The following is a 21,611-nucleotide window of genomic DNA, read 5'->3' on the forward strand; positions in this document are numbered from 1 at the left end:
AGGGTCTCTTTCAATCACTATCCTTCAGTGGAGTGGGTGTGTGGTCCAAGTCTGGGTTTAAGGGTCTCTTTCAATCACTATCCTTCAGTGGAGTGGGTGTGTGGTCCAAGTCTGGGTTTAAGGGTCTCTTTTCCAAGCTTAAAACCACTGACCAGAGAAGGTTGAATACATTGGCCATGCTGTCAATACAGCAGGATTTCTGCCCTGTTCAAAACAACTGGAAACTCAGAACTGGGACATCTCAGACTTCAGTGAGTTCAACTGGGAACTTGAAAAAAAACGAGCTCCGACTGGGAAAATATGATCATCCAACTCTGAATTCCAAGTCGGGAACTCGGGCCTCTTTTTACAACATCGACATGAAGATCACCGACGTCATGATTCAACCTATTTTTTTTTACGAGATCCCAGTTGTCTTGAAAGGACCATAAATCCAGAGAATGCCTGACTTTGATGTCAAACTTTTACTAAATGTTTTGATGACTAACAGTTTGTGGGCGTATAACCGTTTGTCACCGTTATAGTGCAATTAATGTATTGTTCAGTGTTGTTCAGTGTTGTTTAGTGGCTTTGCTGGCATGCATCAAAAATATTTTGGGGGAGTTTTCCCCGCCAAGATTTACATGCTAAAATCACCACAGTCTAGCCCATACCAAGCCCAACACAGGCTAGCCCACATCAAGCCCAGACAAGCCCAAAATGGCTAGCCTACAACAGCCCAACATGGGCCAGCCTACAACAGCCCAACATGGGCCAGCCTACAACAGCCCAACACAGGCTAGCCCACACCAAGCCCAACACAGGTTAGCCCACACCAAGCTAACACAGGCTAGCCCACACCAAGCCCAACACAGGCTAGCCCACACCAGCCCAACATGGTCAGCCTACAACAGCCCAACACGGGCCAGCCTACAACAGGCCAGCCCACACCAAGCCCAGCACAAGTTACCACACACCAAGCCCAGCCCACACCAGGCCCAGCACTGGCTAGCCCACCCCAAGCCCAGCACAGGCTAGCCCACCCCAAGCCCAGCACTGGCTAGCCCACCCCAAGCCCAGCACTGGCTAGCCCACCCCAAGCCCAACACTGGCTAGCCCAGCCCTGGCTAGCCCACCCCAAGCCCAGCACTGGCTAGCCCACAACAAGCCCAGCCCTGGCTAGACCACCCCAAGCCCAGCCCTGGCTAGCCCACCCCAAGCCCAGCCCTGGCTAGCCCACCCCAAGCCCAGCCCTGGCTAGCCCACCCCAAGCCCAGCCCCGGCTAGCCCACCCCAAGCCCAGCCCCGGCTAGCCCACCCCAAGCCAACATGCAACAATTTCAAAGATTTTACTGAGTTACAGTTCATACAAGGAAATTGAAATAAATTCATTAGGTCCTAATCTATGAATTTCATATGACTGGGAAGTCATATACATCTGTTGGTCACAGATACCTTAACAAAAAGCAGGGGTGTGGATCAGAAAACCAGTCAGTATCTGGTGTGACCATCATTTGTCTCATTCAGTGTGAAACTTCTCCTTCGTATAGAGTTGATCAGGCTGTTGATTTTGGCCTGTGGAATGTTGTCCCACTCCTCTTCAATGGCTGTGTGAAGCTGCAGGATATTGGCGGGAACTGGAACACGCTGTTGTACACGTTGTTCCAGAGCATCCCAAACATGCTCAATGGGTGACGTCTGGTGTGTATGCAGGCCATGGAAGAACTGGGACAGTTTCAGCTTTAAGGAATTGTGTACAGATCCTTGCGACATGGGGCCGTGCATTATCAGGCTGAAACATGAGGTGATGGCGGCAGATGATTAGCAGGACAATGGGCCTCAGGATCTCATCACAGTATCTCTGTGTGTTCAAATTGCCATCAATAAAATACAATTGTGTTCATCGTCCGTAGCCTGTGCCTGCCCACACCATAACCCCACTGCCACCGTGGTGCACTCAGGAAACGTTGACGTCGGGAAACCACTCGCCCACACGACACAATACTCGTTGTCTGTCATCTGCCAGGTACAGTTAAAACCGGGATTAATGCGTGAAGAGCTTCTCCAGTGGCCATCGAAGGTGAGCATTTGCCCACTGAAGTGGGTTACGACGTCAAACTGCAGTGAGGATGACGAGTAAGCAGATGAGCTTCTCTGAGACAGATTCTGACAGTTTGTGCAGATATTCTGTTCTGCGGTTGTGAGTCCAGATGGACATACTGACAAATTCTCTACAACGAATTATGGTAGAAAAATAAACATTAATTTCTCTGGCAACAGCTTTGGTGGAAATTCTGCACGCCAATTGCACACTCCCTCAAAACTTGAGACATCTGTGGTATTGTGTTGTGTGACGAAGCTGCAAATTTTAGAGTGGCCTTTTATTGTCCCTATCTTGGCAAAGGAGAAATGCCCACTAACAGGGATGTAAACACATGTGTGCACAACATTTGAGAGAAATAAGCTTTTTGTGCTTATGGAACATTTCTGGGATCTTTAATTTCAGCTCATGAAACCAACACTTTACATGTTTAGTTTATATTTTGTTCAGTATAGTTATATAAACTTAACAGTTTCTCTTGTAAAAATATATGTATGATAGTAACAACGCGGTTGTCTATCTGATACAATGTGGCAGATACCTTTAACACTTGAAAATCAGGCAATTATGCGTTGAATTACATTGTAAGAAATTAATTATTTATAAAATGTATTATTATTAAATAGCAAAGGTGCATTGGCCCATCGTGCCAATGTGGTCATGTTTGTTGGGTTGTTGGTGCCCTATGAGTGAGTGTGTGAGTGAGTGAGTGAGTGAGTGAGTGAGTGAGTGAGTGAGTGAGTGAGTGAGTGAGTGAGTGAGTATAGAGGTATAAGAATAAGTCTCCAGTGGATTTGAGTCTAAAATAGTCCGCTCCAATATGGTTGGCACACTGTTTTCTTTGATGTGTGTGTGAGAGTGAGTGTGACAGTGAGAGTGTTGGTCATCATTAAAACTCTCACATCAGAGCTCTCCTTTATCTAGACTAGATATGATTAGATGGTAATAGAAACCGATGAGAGAGAGACTGAGCAGCTGGAGAATGTGATGGAATTGGCTTGAATGGTACTGGACAGGATAGTGTGTGTGTGCCTGTTTGCGTGCGTACGTGCGTGCGTGTGTGTGTGACGAGAGAACAGGATCACAGGTTAACTAACACCAGGGGCTGGATTCCATCTCCACGAGAACATTCCGGAACAGAACAAAGAGTGAAGCAGAGAAGTTGTTCTGTTCTGGCCTCATCTAAAAAAGACTCCTTGGACATTCAGTCTTTGGGCTAACTATCACAGTATGTTCTCATCAACGCTGAACCTGGCAAGTAAACTGTGTTAATACGGTGTGTGTGTGGAGGGGGGTGTACGTGCGCCTGCTCCTAAAACACCTCCCACCACTGAGCCAAAGCTAACATCCTGCTATTAGCTGTATCCCCTGGGCCCCCGCAGAAGGCTACAAATGACTGGCTCCCCAGGCAGGAGTAGTCCTACAGTATACACAGAACAACCTATTTGGCCCATTAGAAGATGGAGTACAGAGTAGAACGTGTTTGGGTCTGCCAAGCCAGAATGTGTAAAAGAACGAGACACAATGGGCTGGAGGGGGGGGTGGACAACCGCGTCTGTTTCATTTCACTTCTGTCCTCCTGGATGTCTCAGTTTCTTTGTCTCTAACTCTTGCCTGGGAGCAAGCTCTCTCCTTCTGTCTCTCCCCATTTCTCTACTGTCAGTAGAGAAGAACACACTCTCTCAGACAAGTAGACACACACACACACACACACACACACACACACACACACACACACACACACACACACACACACACACACACACACACACACACACACACACACACACACACACACACACACACACACACAGCAACAATAATTTATTTAATATTAATTTATTAGTATTTATTTAGTATTAATATATTAGTATTTATTTAGTATTGATTTCATATTAATGTATTTGTATTGATTTAGTATTTATTTATTAGTATTGATTTAATAGTAATTTATTAGTATTGATTTAATAGTAATTTATTAGTATTTATTTCATATTAATTTATTCGTATTTATTTAGTATTTATTAGTACTTATTACATAGTACAGCAATTTTATTCTTACTACCAAGAATGGTTTAGATAAATAGAAGACAAATCGTTGTTAACCTAAACTGAGTTCAATTGCGTTGAATTAAGTTGAGTTCCAAGTCATTAGACCCTGATCTTGGACAGCTTGTGAAAAAAAAGGGCATCTCACTGATTGTTCTAATAGTCAACACTTGACTTTCCATCTCCTGACAGACCTCCCGATTACTTATTAAGACCTGAAGTTTAGCTGGCCACGTGGGCACCCAACATAGCCAGTCAGACAGCATAACAAGTCCACTGGGCCCTTGGGCTGTGCTTGTTAGTCCATCTCTGAAAGCCTTCCAAAAGGGAAAGAAAAATCGCATTTTAATGTGACATATTGCTCCTAAACAGATTGTGATGGAGGAGCTGTCAAATGTGTCTTAAAAGGGGTTCGTAGAAGAGTTTTTATATCAGGGTCCTTTAATAGGGACAGGGCCGTAGCTCCGGATCCAATGTTGTGTCTCTCGCCAAGGGGGGATGATGTAGGACTTTTCTTCAAACTAGAGTCAACTCTGTTAAAGTCAGAGAGGTCTTGACTAAACATCATAATTGGGGTCAGGAGCTTTTCCTGACCACATTACTTTTCACCTGGAAAAACTCCTGGCCTTACACCAAGATCATTGCTGGAGGACTCTCTATTTCACTTCCCCCCTCCCCCACCCCATCTTAATAGGCCTACAAACACAATCCCTCAAATCTTGCGAATACGCAGTTCATTTATAGAGATTATCGCCTTACCTTTTGGGGGTGTCCATGGCCTCTCCCAGGTCCTCATATTCCATGTGAAACACGCTGGAGAAGGAGTTCTGGAACATACAACCACCACAACAGCAGCCATTACTGACTACGAAGGGAGACGAAGGGAAAGAGACATGCCAGCCCAGCAAAAATGAGGGAGAGGTGAGAAAGAGAGGGGGGAGGAAAGTGTGTTTGTTTGTGCAATCCGCGAGAATACTAAGCATAATGATGATACCCGATGGTAGCAGCATGTGGTTTTTAATTATTAAACCCAAACCATAGCCCTAACTTTAACCACTCTGGATGAATGACTAAACGGTTAACCTCTGCATTGTTCCTGTTTTGACCATGCAACCATGCTGAATTAATGCGCCAAGAATAGACATTTGTTTATAATATGTTGACATTTGACAGGGAAACTATGAGATCTTGTTGGTCTGTGTGTGTGTCTGCGCTCGTCAGGTTTGCATGGGCCCTCATGTAAGTTAAAAATTCCTGAATGCTGATTGGTTAAAACAGCATTCCAGCCTGTGTCTATTCCACAAGTTATTAACACTGGCTAAATCTATGATGTTAAAATTCCTATTTACTCTGTACCATCTGATTACGAAATCTACTGTCTCATCAGCCCAGCCAGGCAATTTATAAACTTGATCTTCACTATAAAAAAACATTATCTCACATTTCTTTTAGACTAACATTTAGTTTTCAACAGCAGAGATTTGTATAAACCTTGCTGTCTGTCTCCGACATTTGCAACATTGTTTCAATATTCTAATTCGATCTCCAGCTGTCCCATAGTAATGAGCGTGTTGGGAGTCGGGACGAGACAGACAGTCAGGCAGCGTTTCTCAGCCAGTTGAAATCATGAATCAGCTGGCATCATTTGTATGGATATATACAAAGACATGTAAAAAAGTGAAAAAAGTGCAGCTAGTTTAGTTTGCAGTCTTTCCAGCTTCAGATTGAAGTGATTGTGTTAGCTGTGTTGTTGGCTAGATCCTCTGAACAATGTCCTGATGAGTGAGCACATTATCTATGCCAGGTGAAATCGCACCTCATTAGCTCATTGTTATGGATGTATCCAAATAGTCACTAGAAAACAGCTTAAACAAATGCAAATGCAGCTACTTTGCTGTTATTCTGGCTGCACTTTTTGACTTGACTGTAAATTAGCCGTAGTTGGCTTGCCAGCGAAGGGATAAGAACGTTGCCAGCCAGTTTGGCAATGGAACATTTAGAACGAACAACTGGGTTGCGTCCATAGATACAGAACAAAAAGACTGAATGACTGGGTTGCGTTTCTGGCAACCAAAACGATAGAATGAACGACCAGCCGGCTTGGGTAGCAACCCTAGATTTGTGTCGGGACTATATCTTGTGGCAGGCTGAAATAGTATGAATAAATTCATCAAAATCAAGTTTTTAATGAAAATATGTCAATCATTATTTGAACATGTTGGTAACCCATTACATAAAAGTGATAATACCCTCGAAGCCGGTGTATGGAAGATACAGTGCCTTGCGAAAGTATTCGGCCCCCTTGAACTTTGCGACCTTTTGCCACATTTCAGGCTTCAAACATAAAGATATAAAACTGTATTTTTTTGTGAAGAATCAACAACAAGTGGGACACATTCATGAAGTGGAACGACATTTATTAGATATTTCAAACTTTCTTAACAAATCAAATACTGAAAAATTGGGCGTGCAAAATTATTCAGCCCCCTTAAGTTAATACTTTGTAGCGCCACCTTTTGCTGCGATTACAGCTGTAAGTTGCTTGGGGTATGTCTCGATCAGTTTTGCACATCGAGAGACTGACATTTTTTCCCATTCCTCCTTGCAAAACAGCTCGAGCTCAGTGAGGTTGGATGGAGAGCATTTGTGAACAGCAGTTTTCAGTTCTTTCCACAGATTCTCGATTGGATTCAGGTCTGGACTTTGACTTGGCCATTCTAACACCTGGATATGTTTATTTTTGAACCATTCCATTGTAGATTTTGCTTTATGTTTTGGATCATTGTCTTGTTGGAAGACAAATCTCCGTCCCAGTCTCAGGTCTCCATCCATCTTCCCATCAATTTTAACCATCTTCCCTGTCCCTGCAGAGGAAAAGCAGGCCCAAACCATGATTCTGTCACCACCATGTTTGACAGTGGGGATGGTGTGTTCAGGGTGATGCGCTGTGTTGCTTTTACGCCAAACATAACGTTTTGCATTGTTGCCAAAAAGTTCCATTTTGGTTTCATCTGACCAGAGCACCTTCTTCCACATGTTTGGTGTGTCTCCCAGGTGGCTTGTGGCAAACTTTAAACAACACTTTTTATGGATATCTTTAAGAAATGGCTTTCTTCTTGCCACTCTTCCATAAAGGCTAGATTTGTGCAAAATACGACTGATTGTTGTCCCATGGACAGAGTCTCCCACCTCAGCTGTAGATCTCTGCAGTTCATCCAGAGTGATCATGGGCCTCTTGGCTGCATCTCTGATCAGTCTTCTCCTTGTATGAGCTGAAAGTTTAGAGGGACGGCCAGGTCTTGGTAGATTTGCAGTGGTCTGATACTCCTTCCATTTCAATATTATCGCTTGTACAGTGCTCCTTGGGATGTTTAAAGCTTGGGAAATCTTTTTGTATCCAAATCCGGCTTTAAACTTCTTCACAACAGTATCTCGGACCTACCTGGTGTGTTCCTTGTTCTTCATGATGCTCTCTGCGCTTTTAAATGACCTCTGAGACTATCACAGTGCAGGTGCATTGATACGGAGACTTGATTACACACAGGTGGATTGTATTTATCATCATTAGTCATTTAGGTCAACATTGGATCATTCAGAGATCCTCCCTGAACTTCTGGAGAGAGCTGCACTGAAAGTAAAGGGGCTGAATAATTTTGCACGCCCAATTTTTCAGTTTTTGATTTGTTAAAAAAGTTTGAAATATCCAATAAATGTCGTTCCACTTCATGATTGTGTCCCACTTGTTGTTGATTCTTCACAAAACAATACAGTTTTATATCTTCATGTTTGAAGCCTGAAATGTGGCAAAAGGTCGCAAAGTTCAAGGAGGCCGAATACTTTCGCAAGGCACTGTATATTTGCATGGTTTGTCGGCAAATACCATTTAAATGTAGATGTTTTTTGCATTGGATATATTTACCATATCATATGGAGACAGAAACATAAACCTTTTATCTTATCATAAGGAGACATAATTGCAAATGATTAAATAGTTCCAATAGAAGGTTACGAATTTAATTACGTTTTTAGTTACGAAAGGTTACGAATTTAATTAAATGAGTTGACTCTTCACATGGGATGATTTCACTGAACAACAAAAGAAAGGGAATATTGAATGATCCCCAATGATCCATCGCATCTCCCAAAAACGTTTTCAACATACATCTAATGTAAAATCATAGTCTAGAAACTAAAGCTTTGGTTGTCTTCCTCTCAGGCTCCCATGTCTTCTCCCTGGACCTCCTCAATGTCCACCTCTTGAACGTCAGACTCTGAGGCCTCATTTTCACTGTAACTTTCCAACCTTGTTGAGGATAGCTCGTTGTCAGACTCAAAAAGACTCAAATTTGCTCAGATGGCCACCAATTTTTCAGCCCTTGTATTGGTCAGCCTGTTGCGTGCTTTGGGGTGTGTGTTTCCAAACAAGGACCAGTTGCACTCTGAGGTGACTGATGTTTGTGGGATTTGGAGGATGATGGAGGCAACAGGGGAAAGAGCCTCAGATCCACAAAGTCCCTTCCACCAGGTGGCTGATGAGATATGTTGGCACGACTGCCATATTGCATCTCCATCCAGAAGCCCTTGCTTGGAAGTGTATTTCACCAGACTGCCAAGAACCTTGCCCTCATTCAGGCCAAGGTGGCGAGACACGGTAGTGATGACACCATAGGCCTTGTTGAGCTCTGCACCAGACAGGATGTTATTGCCAGCATACTTGGGGTCCAGTACACTGCGGCGTTTATGGGCTTCAGCCAGAAGTCTTCATGCTTTTAGATGTATTTCAGAACTGCAGTTTCCTCTGCTCGGAGCAACAGTGAAGTGGGCAGGGCAGTACAGATTTCTTCTCTTACATCTGCAAGATGAACATCAGACAGAATGGCATTGTCTCCCTCAGTCCGTGCAATGGCTACTGCTGTAGGTTTCAGGCTGCTTACCTCTCTCTCCTCAAATAAATCATCCAGGAGGATCCTCTTGATGGGGCTGTCCACATCGGCAGACTGTGATATGGCCATTTCTTGATGACCCTTCACATGTGCCTTAACCATTTCCTTGGCTCTCTTGTAGAGTATATCCATTGTTTTCAGTGACATGAGGTTCTTGAGGAGCAGATTCAATGCATGAGCAGCACAGCCAATTGGTGTGATGTGAGGGGAGGACTCCTCCACTTTAGACCAAGCAGCCTTCATGTTCGCAGCATTGTCTGTCACCAGTGCAAATACCTTCTGTGGTCCAAGGTCATTGATGACTGCCTTCAGCTCCTCTGCAATGTAGAGACCAGTGTGTCTGTTGTCCCTTGTGTCTGTGCTCTTGTAGAATACTGGTTGAGGGGTGGATATGATGAGTTAATAATTCCTTGGCCGCGAACATTCAACCACCCATCAGAGATGATTGCAATACAGTTTGCTTTCTCTATGATTTGCTTGACCTTCACTTGAACTCTGTTGAACTCTGCATCCAGAAAATGTGTAGATAAAGCATGTCTGGTTGGAGTGGTGTATACTGGGCGAATAACATTCAGAAATCTCTTCTAATACACATTGCTTGGGAACATCGGAGGTGAACTAGTTGCATACACAGCTCGAGCAATACATTCCTCTCCATTTCTCTGACTACGTTCCTCCATTGAGTCATAAAAACAACTGATTCCAGGAGGACCATGAGCTGTTACTATCGATAAGGTGTCTGATTCATCATTTCCACATAGTATAGAAGTAGAGGGACTTTTGTCAGAGGTGTTATGCAGGTGAATGAGGACCCAAAAGCGGCTTAACGAAAACAGAGTCTTTATTCCAGTTTTAGACAAAAGTGATAATCCTGGATATATCTAGGTGAAAGCAAAACAGGAAAACTGAAATCCACTCGTCAGTAGAGAGGAATGACTGGAGACTCGACCACAGACTGCAGGTTGTTTCGGGAAGGCACCGGCCGTAGCTGACACTGACACCTGCTCACACGCAGCATCTGAAGAAGGTAAAACACGACAAGGCGTAACAAGGACACAGAACAGTGAACATCATACAAGGATCCGACAAAGACAGAAGCGGAAAACAGGGAGAAATAGGGGCTCTAATCAAAGGGCAAAATAGGGGACAGGTGTGAAAAGAGTAAATGAGGTAGTTAGGAGAATGAGGAACAGCTGGGAGCAGGAACGGAACGATAGAGAGAGAGAGCGAGAGAGGGAGAGAGGAATAGAAAGAGGGAAAGAACCTAATAAGACCAGCAGAGGGAAACGAATAGAAGGGAAGCACAGAGACAAGACATGATAACCAATGACAAAACATGACAAGAGGTTTTATTTCGTGAGCGCTGAGGAAACTTTATGCACTTGGCCAGATGATTCTGTATCTTTGTTGCATTCTTCACATATGATTTGGCACAGTATTTGCACATATACACAGCTTTTCCTTCTACATCAGCTGCAGTAGCTGCAATGTCTCCACACATCAGATAATGCCCGTGGCATTTTCCTGTAAAAAATAACAAACACAATTCCATGTACATATAAATAGTTAAGCAGATAGATTAAACATCCCCTTTGTAAGATAAATGTTTAAAATGAAACCTTAATGGAAACAGGTGAATTAACACTCCTCTGTTAGCAGGCTCAAGCAAGCTAAAACCCACATGGTAGCAACAACTAACTAGCAGAAATGGTTAAGTTAGAAATGATTTAAACACACTTTGCTGTCGGCTACTATTTACAAGTTAACAAAAAATCATGTATGTCATATAAAATATATTCACCCCACCCAGTATTGTAATCAAAACTTACCAGAAAGCATGTAGTCCTTGGCTCAGACAGTGTAGTAGTGAGGGCTCAAAAGCATCTCATTAGTGTGCAAGATCTTGAGAATCAGCTGTACATGTGATGGAAGAATGCACTGTGCATGCAGACGGTTAGGATTCCATTGAATTGGGGTTAGTTTAACCAAAATATGCTACAAGACCTAGAATTGCCTTATGTGTATCCCACAAAAAAGGTTCACTGTTATAATCAAACTTTTTTGAATAATTTAAGCAAAATTCCCCAAATTCCCGGGCTTAACTTCCCATGGAAAATTTCCCAAAGAATTCTGGAAATTTACTGAAAAGTTTTCCGGCCCTTTGCCACCCTATGAACCACCGAGACCAACCGGTAATTACTGAGGCACCACCATCCGTACAACCCTCTCTCTCCCCACTCCCAACGGAGAGAGGGAAGTTTATATATTTCAGGCCTGGCCAGAAGCTGAGTTTCTTTCAGCATTCCCTGACTCACGGTTACCCCCTTATAGGGACTTGTTTTCAACCTGCGCTCTCCCTCTCACAAAGTATCCTTTTTCCATTTTTAAGAGCCGAGAGGGTGAGAGGGTGAGCCGAGAGGGTGAGAGGGTGAGCCGAGAGGGTGAGCCGAGAGGGTGAGCCGAGAGGGTGAGAGGGTGAGCCGAGAGGGTGAGAGGGTGAGCCGAGAGGGTGAGGCGGGATGTTCTGATCCTGAGTAAGTCAACTACATGAGAGTGGGGGAAGTTGTGTTCAAAAATGTCAACAAATAAATAATCAACCTCACTTTCTATCACGGGGTGTCATACAACTCAATCTGAGTTAAGTCTGAATGGGTCTCGTGTTAAACATACAGAATATCGCTGTCAAGCTTTAGCCTGTCAGGGAAAGTTTACATTAAGTCCCATAGAGTTTACTTTAAAAAAAATGTTTGTTTGGGTATATACATCCACCTATGTCAGTGGTGTTTGGCTGGATTTTATAGCAGCAACACAAGGGACTTTTAACGAGACATGCCTGTAATTGTTTAGTGTAAGAACTAATCCAGGTTGTTTATAAAGGTCCATGTTGGCTAAACGAATCCCAGTCGCCTTGTCTGGCCTGGTTGGTTATATCACATCTGATACACCTCTCTGTTGGATTCAAGTCAGCGTCTGACCCAAAACAACAATGTGATGAGAGTTTTAACGGCAGGAGAGCATGCGGACTTCCCGTCGGCGAACCAAACGTCAGAGCCTATCAGATATCTCGTCGCCACTTTTACGGCTCAGTGGATAATGTGTACAACGTCCCTAGACAAGTCACATAAAGGAACAGAAGCATCCCTGTTCATTCAGGATTTCATAGCTCTAACTTGACAAATGATCCGGAGGCTTGTTAAACGCTAGCTTTCTCATTTACTGGACTTAGCTTGTAGAGGGAGTTTACAAACAGAGGAACATCAAATCAAATCGTATTTGTCACATGCGCCGAATACAACAGGTCGGGCCTGTTACTGCGAAATGTTTACTTACAAGCCCTTAACCAACAATGCGCGGGGGCACCGGTGTCGAGGTAATATGTACATGTAGGTAGAGTTATATGGCTTAGTTGAGTTAGTACAGACGTTTACATTGAGAGAAGCATATGGGCTTGTCATACAGATAGAGACAATGTATGGCCGCCTCTCTCTCTATCCCTCTCTCCCTCTCTCTATCTCTCTCTCACTATATAATGAGGCTGCCAGTTGAGGACTTGTGAGGAGTCTGTTTCTCAAACTAAACACTCTAATGTACTTGTCCTCTTGTTCAGCTGTGCACCGGGGCCTCCCACTGCTCTTTCTATTCTGGTTAGGGCCAGTTTGTGCAGTTCTGTGAAGGGAGTAGTACACAGTATTGTACGAGAATAGACTGACGAGTTGTTGGACATCAGCATATATATATATATATATATATATATATATATATATATATATATACATACATACATACATACCTCCTGTAAGATGTTAACCACAGACTCATATCTTTCTCAGTATCTATGACAACCTCCTGTAAGATGTTAACCACAGACTCATATCTTTCTCAGTATCTATGACAACCTCCTGTGAGATGTTAACCACAGACTCATATCTTTCTCAGTATCTATGACAACCTCCTGTAAGATGTTAACCACAGACTCATGTCTTTCTCAGTATCTATGACAACCTCCTGTGAGATGTTAACCACAGACTCATATCTTTCTCAGTATCTATGACAACCTCCTGTGAGATGTTAACCACAGACTCATATCTTTCTCAGTATCTATGACAACCTCCTGTGAGATGTTAACCACAGACTCATATCTTTCTCAGTATCTATGACAACCTCTTGTGAGATGTTAACCACAGACTCATATCTTTCTCAGTATCTATGACAACCTCTTGTGAGATGTTAACCACAGACTCATATCTTTCTCAGTATCTATGACAACCTCTTGTGAGATGTTAACCACAGACTCATATCTTTCTCAGTATCTATGACAACCTCCTGTGAGATGTTAGTGGAACGGTAATAAAATGTGGGTCTGTTTCTAACCTCTGTGGAACATGGATGGTTTAGATGCTTTCTGCTTGGTAAATATGATGGAGGTCGAGTCTTGGTCACATTGTGCTGTGGAGATGGTTGTCTTACTGACACATACGCACCCAAACACATGTCTGCAGGACAAGTACACACACATTTGTGTGCATGCAGAGACACACACAGACAGACAGAGACAGACAGACAGACAGACAGACAGACAGACAGACAGACAGACAGACAGACAGACAGACAGACAGACAGACAGACAGACAGACAGACAGACAGACAGACAGACAGACAGACAGACAGACAGACAGACAGACAGACAGACAGACAGACAGACAGACAGACAGACAGACAGACAGACAGACAGACAGACAGAGAGGGAGGATCGTGATTGATTCCCTTTGACCAGAGTGCCACTCTTACTTCAGTGGCATTAGAAGAGGCCCTTTCTCCTCTCCTGATTGTGAAGGTGACTCATTTCGGGCAAAACAACTTTCAATCCAAATTGCAGCCTTGTACAGAAAAGCTTTCAGCTCTCTCTAGTCAACTCCATCCTTTTCTCCCTCTTAAAGCCTTAAACACAACACAAGATAATGGAGGTGTCTGGTCTTAGTGTCTAGTGTTCTCCTCTTCTTACTCACTGCAATACATCACACTCCTCACCGTAGATAAAAGTAGCGTTTTTTTCTGGAGTCTGTGGGGGGACTGTATGTGTGAAAGGGGAGTGGGAGAGTGTGCGTGTGTGCGTGTGTGTGTGTGTGTGTGCGTGTGTGTGTGTGTGTGTGTGTGTGTATGTGCGTGAGCAAATGTGCGTACATGTTTATAATATATAATATTCCAAAGGTAAAAGTGTATTATTAATATCAAAGAGTTTGAGATCCTATTTATAGGACTATTGAGAACTACATCGAAACTTCCATCTAAACTTCCACATCTAAAATCTGAGGCTTGTGTGCGGCTGCTCGGCCATTGAAACCCATTTCATGAAGCTCCCGACAAGCAGTTATTGTACTGACATTGCTTCCAGAAGAAGTTTGGAACTTGGTAGTGAGAGTTGCAACCGAGGACAGACTACTTTTTTTATACGCTATGCGCCTCAGCGGTCCCATTCTGTGCGCTTCTGTGGCCAACCACTTCACAGCTGAGCTGTTGTTGCTCCTAGACGTTTCCACTTCACAATAACAACACTTACAGTTGACCGGGGCAGCTCTAGCAGGGCAGATATTTGACGAACTGACTTGTTGGAAAGGTGGCATCCTATGACAGTGCCACGTTGAAAAGTCACTGAGCTCTTCAGTGAGGCCATTCTACAACCAATATTTGTCTATGGAGATTGCATGGCTGTGTGCTCGATTTTATACACCTGTCGGCAACGGGTGTGGCTGAAATAGCCGAATCCACTCATCTGAAGGGGTGTCCACATACTTCTGTACATATAGTGTAGGTATTTCTCTTGTCGAGGTGGGATAGGGCAGTGTGCAGTGTAATGGTGGTTGCGTCGTTCGTGGATCTGTTGGGGCGGCATGTGAATTGTAGTGGGTCTCGGTCAGTGGAGGCTGCTAAGAGGAGAACGGCTCATAATTACTGCTGGAATGGAGTAAATAGAATGCTATCAAACACATGGGAACTATGAGTTTGAAGTGTTTGATATCATTCCACACATTCCGCCTCAGCCATTACCACAAGCCCGTCCTCCCCAATTAATGTGCCACCAACCTCCTGTGGTCTAAGGTGTCGTGTAAGGTGGAGGTGATATGATCCTTAACTAGCCTTAATAAAGCACGTCATGGTGACCGAAGTGAGTGGTACGGGGCGATGGTCATTTAATTCAGTTACCTTTGCTTTCTTGGGTACAGGAACAATGGTGGACATCTTGAAGCAAGTGGGGACAATAGACTGGGATAGGGAGGGATTGAATATGACCGTAAACACTCCAGACAGCTGGTCTGTACATACTCTGAAAATGCAGCTTGGGATGCACATTTTAGGGCAGCAGCGTAGCCTAGTGGTTAGAGCGTTGGACTAGTAACCGGAAGGTTGTGAGTTCAAACCCCCGTGCTGACAAGGTACAAATCTGTCGTTCTGCCCCTGAACAGGCAGTTAACCCACTGTTCCCAGGCTGTCATTGAAAATAATATGTTCTTAACTGACTTGCCTGGTTAAATAAAGGTAAAATAAAAAAAAATCAATATAGCTCTTTATTTAGGTTGATTCATGACACCATTTTACTATCAACATTGAAACAAGGCCAAATCAAATGTCTAATTAATAAACATAATTCCAACCAGGATGAACATGTGTCAATTTCAACATTTACATAGTTCTGATGATTATGTTGAAATTAGATTGATGGACCAACCTGTTAGTCAGGTTGAGTCAATGTATTTCAGATCAAGTTTTTATTTAACCCTTATTTAACCAAGTAAGTTGACTGAGAACACATTCTCATTAACAGCAACAACCTGGGGACTAGTTACAGGGGAGAAGAATGAGCCAATTGTACGCTGGGGATGATTAGGTGACCATGATGCTATGAGGGCCAGATTGGGAATTTAGCCAGTACACCAGGGTTAACACCCCTACTCTTACAATGTGCCATGGGATCTTTAGTGACCACAAAGTCAGGACACCCGTTTAACATCCCATCCGAAACCCTACACAGGGCAATGTCCCCAATCACTGCCCTGGGGCATTGGGATATTTTTTTAGACCAGAGGAAAGGGTGCTTCCTACTGGACCTCTAACACCACTTCCAGCAGCATCTGGTCTCCCATCCAGGGACTGACCAGGACCAACCCTGCTTAGCTTCAGAAGCACGCCAGCAGTGGTATGCAGGGCGGTATGCTGCTGGAGAGAAAGGAACAGCTGGCCTGGCAATGAGAAACACACACACAGTCACCTGGACGGCTCCCTGTTTGTGCCAAAGATGTTAACCACTGACTCATATCTTTCTCAGTTTCTATGACAACCTCCTGTAAGATGTTAACCACAGACTCATATCTTTCTCAGTATCTATGACAACCTCCTGTAAGATGTTAACCACAGACTCATATCTTTCTCAGTATCTATGACAACCTCCTTTGAGATGTTAACCACAGACTCATATCTTTCTCAGTATCTATGACAACCTCTTGTGAGATGTTAACCACAGACTCATATCTTTCTCAGTATCTATGACAACCTCCTGTGAGATGTTAACCACAGACTGGAAACCTCCTGTGAGATGTTAATAAAAAATGTGGGTCTGTTTCTAACCTCTGTGGAACATGGATGGTTTAGATGCTTTCTGCTTGGTAAATATGATGGAGGTCGAGTCTTGGTCACATTGTGCTGTGGAGATGGTTGTCTTACTGACACATACGCACCCAAACACATGTCTGCAGGACAAGTACACACACATTTGTGTGCATGCAGAGACACAGACAGACAGACAGACAGACAGACAGACAGACAGACAGACAGACAGACAGACAGACAGACAGACAGACAGACAGACAGACAGACAGACAGACAGACAGACAGACAGACAGACAGACAGACAGACAGACAGACAGACAGACAGACAGACAGACAGACAGACAGACAGACAGACAGACAGACAGACAGACAGACAGACAGACAGACAGAGAGGGAGGATCGTGATTGATTCCCTTTGACCAGAGTGCCACTCTTACTTCAGTGGCATTAGAAGAGGCCCTTTCTCCTCTCCTGATTGTGAAGGTGACTCATTTCGGGCAAAACAACTTTCAATCCAAATTGCAGCCTTGTACAGAAAAGCTTTCAGCTCTCTCTAGTCAACTCCATCCTTTTCTCCCTCTTAAAGCCTTAAACACAACACAAGATAATGGAGGCGTCTGGTCTTAGTGTCTAGTGTTCTCCTCTTCTTACTCACTGCAATACATCACACTCCTCACCGTAGATAAAAGTAGAAATGACAATTTATAGAAGTGTAGAAAAACAATAACACGAGGAATAAATACATCAGTAATTGTGTATTCAGATATATACTGTATGTACATTCAGATATATACTGTATATACATTCAGATATTTACTGTATGTGCATTCAGATATTTACTGTATGTGCATTCAGATATTTACTGTATGTGCATTCAGATATTTACTGTATGTGCATTCAGATATATACTGTATGTGCATTCAGATATTTACTGTATGTGCATTCAGATATATACTGTATGTGCATTCAGATATATACTGTATGTGCATTCAGATATATACTGTATATACATTCAGATATATACTGTATATACATTCAGATATATACTGTATGTACATTCAGATATTTATACATTCAGATATATACATTACATTCAGATATATACTGTATGTACATTCATTTTACTGTATATACATTCAGATATATACTGTATATACATTCAGATATATACTGCATTCAGATATATACTATATACATTCAGATATTTACTGTATATACATTCAGATATATACTGTATATACATTCAGATATATACTGTATATACATTCAGATATATACTGTATGTGCATTCAGAAATATACTGTATATACATTCAGATATATACTGTATGTACATTCAGATATATACTGTATATACATTCAGATATATACTGTATGTGCATTCAGAAATATACTGTATATACATTCAGATATATACTGTATGTACATTCAGAAATATACTGTATGTGCATATACAGTGCATTCGTAAAGTATTCAGATCCCTTGACTTTTTCCTTATTCTAACATGAATTTATTTTTTTTCCTCATCAATCTACAAACAATACCTCATAAGGATACAGTGAAAACAGGTTTTTAGAAATGTTTGCAAATGTATTACAAATGTAAAAAACAGAAACACCTGAGCAATTGAGGGAGAAGGGCCTTGGTTTGAGAGGTGACCAAGAAACCAATGGTCACTCTGACAGAGCTCCAGAGTACCTCTGTGGAGATGGGAGAACCTTCCAGGACAAACATCTCTGCAGCACTTCACCTATCAGACCTTTATGGTAGAGTGGCCAGATGGAAGCCACTCCTCAGTAAAAAGCACATGACAGCCCTCTTGGAGTTTTCCAAAGGGCACCTAAAGGACTCTCAGACCACGAGAAACAAGATTCTCTGGTCTGATGAAACCAAGATTGAACTCTTTGGCCTGAATGCAAAGTGTCACGTCTGGAGGAAACCTGGCACCATCCCTACGGTGAAGCATGGTGATGGAAGCATCATGCTGTGGGGATATTTTTCAGCAGCAGGGACTGGGAGTCTGGATCGAGGGAAAGATGAACGGAGCAAAGTATAAAGAGATCCTTGATGACAACGACCCTAAGCACGCAGCCAAGACAACGCAGGAGTGGCTTCGGAACAAGTCTCTGAATGTCCTTGAGTGGCGCGGCCAGAGCCCAGGCTTGAACCAGATCGAATCTCTCTGGAGAGACCTGAAAATAGCTGCACAGCAACGCTCCCCATCCAATCTGGCAGAGCTTGAGAGGATCTGCAGAGAAGAATGGGAAAAACTCCCCAAATACAGGTGTGCCAAGCTTGTAGCGTCATACCCAAGAAGAATCAAGGTTGTAATTGCTGCCAAATGGGCTTCAACCAAGTACTGGGTAAAGAGTCTGAATACTTATGTAATTGTGCTATTTCTGCTTCTGATTTTTTATACATTTGCAAAAGTAATGTCAATGTTTTTGCTTTCTCATTATGGGATATTGTGTGTAGATTGATGAGGGGGGAAAACGATTTAATCCATGTTAGAATAAGGCTGTAATGTAACAAAATGTGGAAAAAGTCAAGGGGTCTGAATACTTTCCGAATGCACTGTAGGTAGGGATTAAGTGACCAGACAAGAAGATAGATAAAACAGTAGCATCAGAGTATGTGATCAGTCAAAAGAGTGCAAAAAGGGTCCATGCAAATAGTTCAATAGTTAACCTGGACTAACTATTTAGCAGTCTTATGGCTTGGGACTTGGTGCATCGGTACTGCTTGCCATGCGGTAGCAGAGGGAAGAGCCTATGACTTGGGTGGGTGGAGTCCTTGACAATGTTAGGGGAGGTATAGAGGTCCTGGATGGCAGGGAGCTTGGCCCCAATGATGTACATACAGGCCATTCACCCTACCCGCCGTACTGTGTTCACAACTGTGTTGGTGAGTGTGGACCAAAAATGTAATGTGGTTGAAAATGTCAGTGAAGACACTTGCAAGCTGGTCAGCTCATGCTCTGAATACGCATCCTGGTAATCCGTCTGATGGAATATTAACCTGTTTAAAGGTCTTACTCACATCGGCTACGGAGAGCTAGATTACACAGTCATCCAGAATAGCTGGTGCTCTAATGCATGGTTTAGTGTTTCTTGTCTTGAAGTCATCATAGAAGGAATTTGGCTCGACTGGTAGGCTCGCGTCACTGGGAAGCTCGCGTTTGGGTTTCATTTTGTAATCTGTGATAGTTTGCAAGCCCTGCCTCATCCGTTGAGCACCAGAGCTGGCGTGGTAGGATTCGATCTTCATTTTGTAGTGACGTTTTCACTTTTTGATTGCACATCGGAGGTCGTAGCGGGATTTCTTATAAGCGGCCGGATTATAAGGCAGCTCTAGCCTTTATTTCAGTGCGGATGTTGCCTGTAATCCATGGCTTCTGGTTGGGATATGTACGTACGGTCACTGTGGGGTTACATCGTTAATTCACTTATTAATGAAGCTGGTGACTGATGGTTAATGGATGAATCCCGGAACATATTCCAGTCTGTGCAAGAGAAACAGTCCTGCCGCTTAGCATCAGCTTCATCAGACCACTTTCTTACAAAAAATACAATTATTGTTTAAAAACCAACAGATCTGTGCCTCAGAACCAAAAAAAAATGCTAATCCAGTCTGTTGACCAATGACCAATCATCAGCATTGTGGCCTCAAATCCAGATTAGTGACTAGAAAGTGCTTTGTTGAATTTTCTCCTGGCAAGTAGCCTACCTAGTTAATATTATCCATATAAACAACAGTTTAGCAATCTGCTATGGTCGCATCTTTGCCAGAACATTAGTCTAGCCGGTGATTTCATTGATCGTTTTCATATTTCACATAGGCCTAGATTGGGAGGGTTATAACTATATACCTCAGTGGTGGTACTGGCTATATGTCTAACATCGCACCACCTTCAATGCTTATGGGATGACGATGTAGCATATTCAGGCGAATAAATTACGATATTTGTTAGGAAGAAGAAGGCTACAGACAGATCATGCTTTCCATCCGATCCTGCAAACTCCACATACAGGTTGGCCGTATGATCCCGCGTGACAATGTCCCTAGTTGATATTGACTGCTAACATGAATGACCTTTAGCTCAAAATGCAGGTGTAAAACACAGTTCATTTCTGTATCTTGCGTTTTGAAAATGTATCACCGTTTATGGCTGTAATGACAGGCTACAGCGATTGTGCACACGTGTTTTGCCCTGTGTGTGTGCATGTGCATGCGCAGGGGGTTGCAAGGTTTGAATCACTCTTTTTTTTATGAGAACATGTTGAGAACCACTGAGCTAGCAAACAGATTGCTGATTTAGTGTAGGCCTAGAGCTACAGTATAGGACTGGGTGCAGTGCAAATGTCAAATTTTAGGGAGAGAAGATTCCCATCAATAAATATGAAGCTCCCAAAAAATTGGTGAACAAGAATATTAACTTCAATAAATAGACAAAGGTTTTGTGACCTTGGGACCAGAAGGTTCTATTTGCGCAAAGCATAGTTCTGAGATATCGAGCATCAAAGTTTTCACATCCCAGATCTCAGAACTGTTTTGTAGTGAATTCTTCTTTCATAACCCATTAAAGTCCTCACTTTAAAGGCACTTAAAGTACAGGGGGTGTGAACCTTATGACCCTTACGAACCTTATGACCCTTATGAACCTTATGGCTCTGAAATGTCAATCTGGGTTCAGCCATAAGGTTCTGTCTGACACTACTGAATTAGACATGTTCAGTTCTTAAGAAGACTGTAGCTATTTGAATACATATATGATAGTATTACACTATTTTACAAAGAACAAGAGTCAGAACACATCATCAAATACATTAAGACATGTATTATGATCCTCAGACGAATTACTGTCAACGCTGAACAACAATGTGACAACATAATGTACTTTAAGATTTCTGAGTGTTGTTTTTTAGCTTGAGTGCCATT

The 21,611-nt window shown here is 42.9% G+C and overlaps 1 protein-coding gene across 1 annotated transcript in view; it reads right to left on the reverse strand.

The window, feature by feature from the left end:
* Positions 1-21,611, reverse strand: part of LOC124013867 (cGMP-specific 3',5'-cyclic phosphodiesterase-like) — a 78,610-nt gene that overhangs the window by 13,507 nt on the left and 43,492 nt on the right. Inside the window, exon 8 of the mRNA XM_046328419.1 lies at positions 4,889-4,956. Within this exon, the coding sequence (XP_046184375.1) occupies positions 4,889-4,956 (68 nt within the window). The remainder of the gene's footprint in view (positions 1-4,888; positions 4,957-21,611) is intronic.

The sequence above is a fragment of the Oncorhynchus gorbuscha genome, linkage group LG25 (genome assembly GCF_021184085.1).
Source record: "Oncorhynchus gorbuscha isolate QuinsamMale2020 ecotype Even-year linkage group LG25, OgorEven_v1.0, whole genome shotgun sequence".
Classification (NCBI taxonomy): Eukaryota; Metazoa; Chordata; class Actinopteri; order Salmoniformes; family Salmonidae; genus Oncorhynchus; species Oncorhynchus gorbuscha.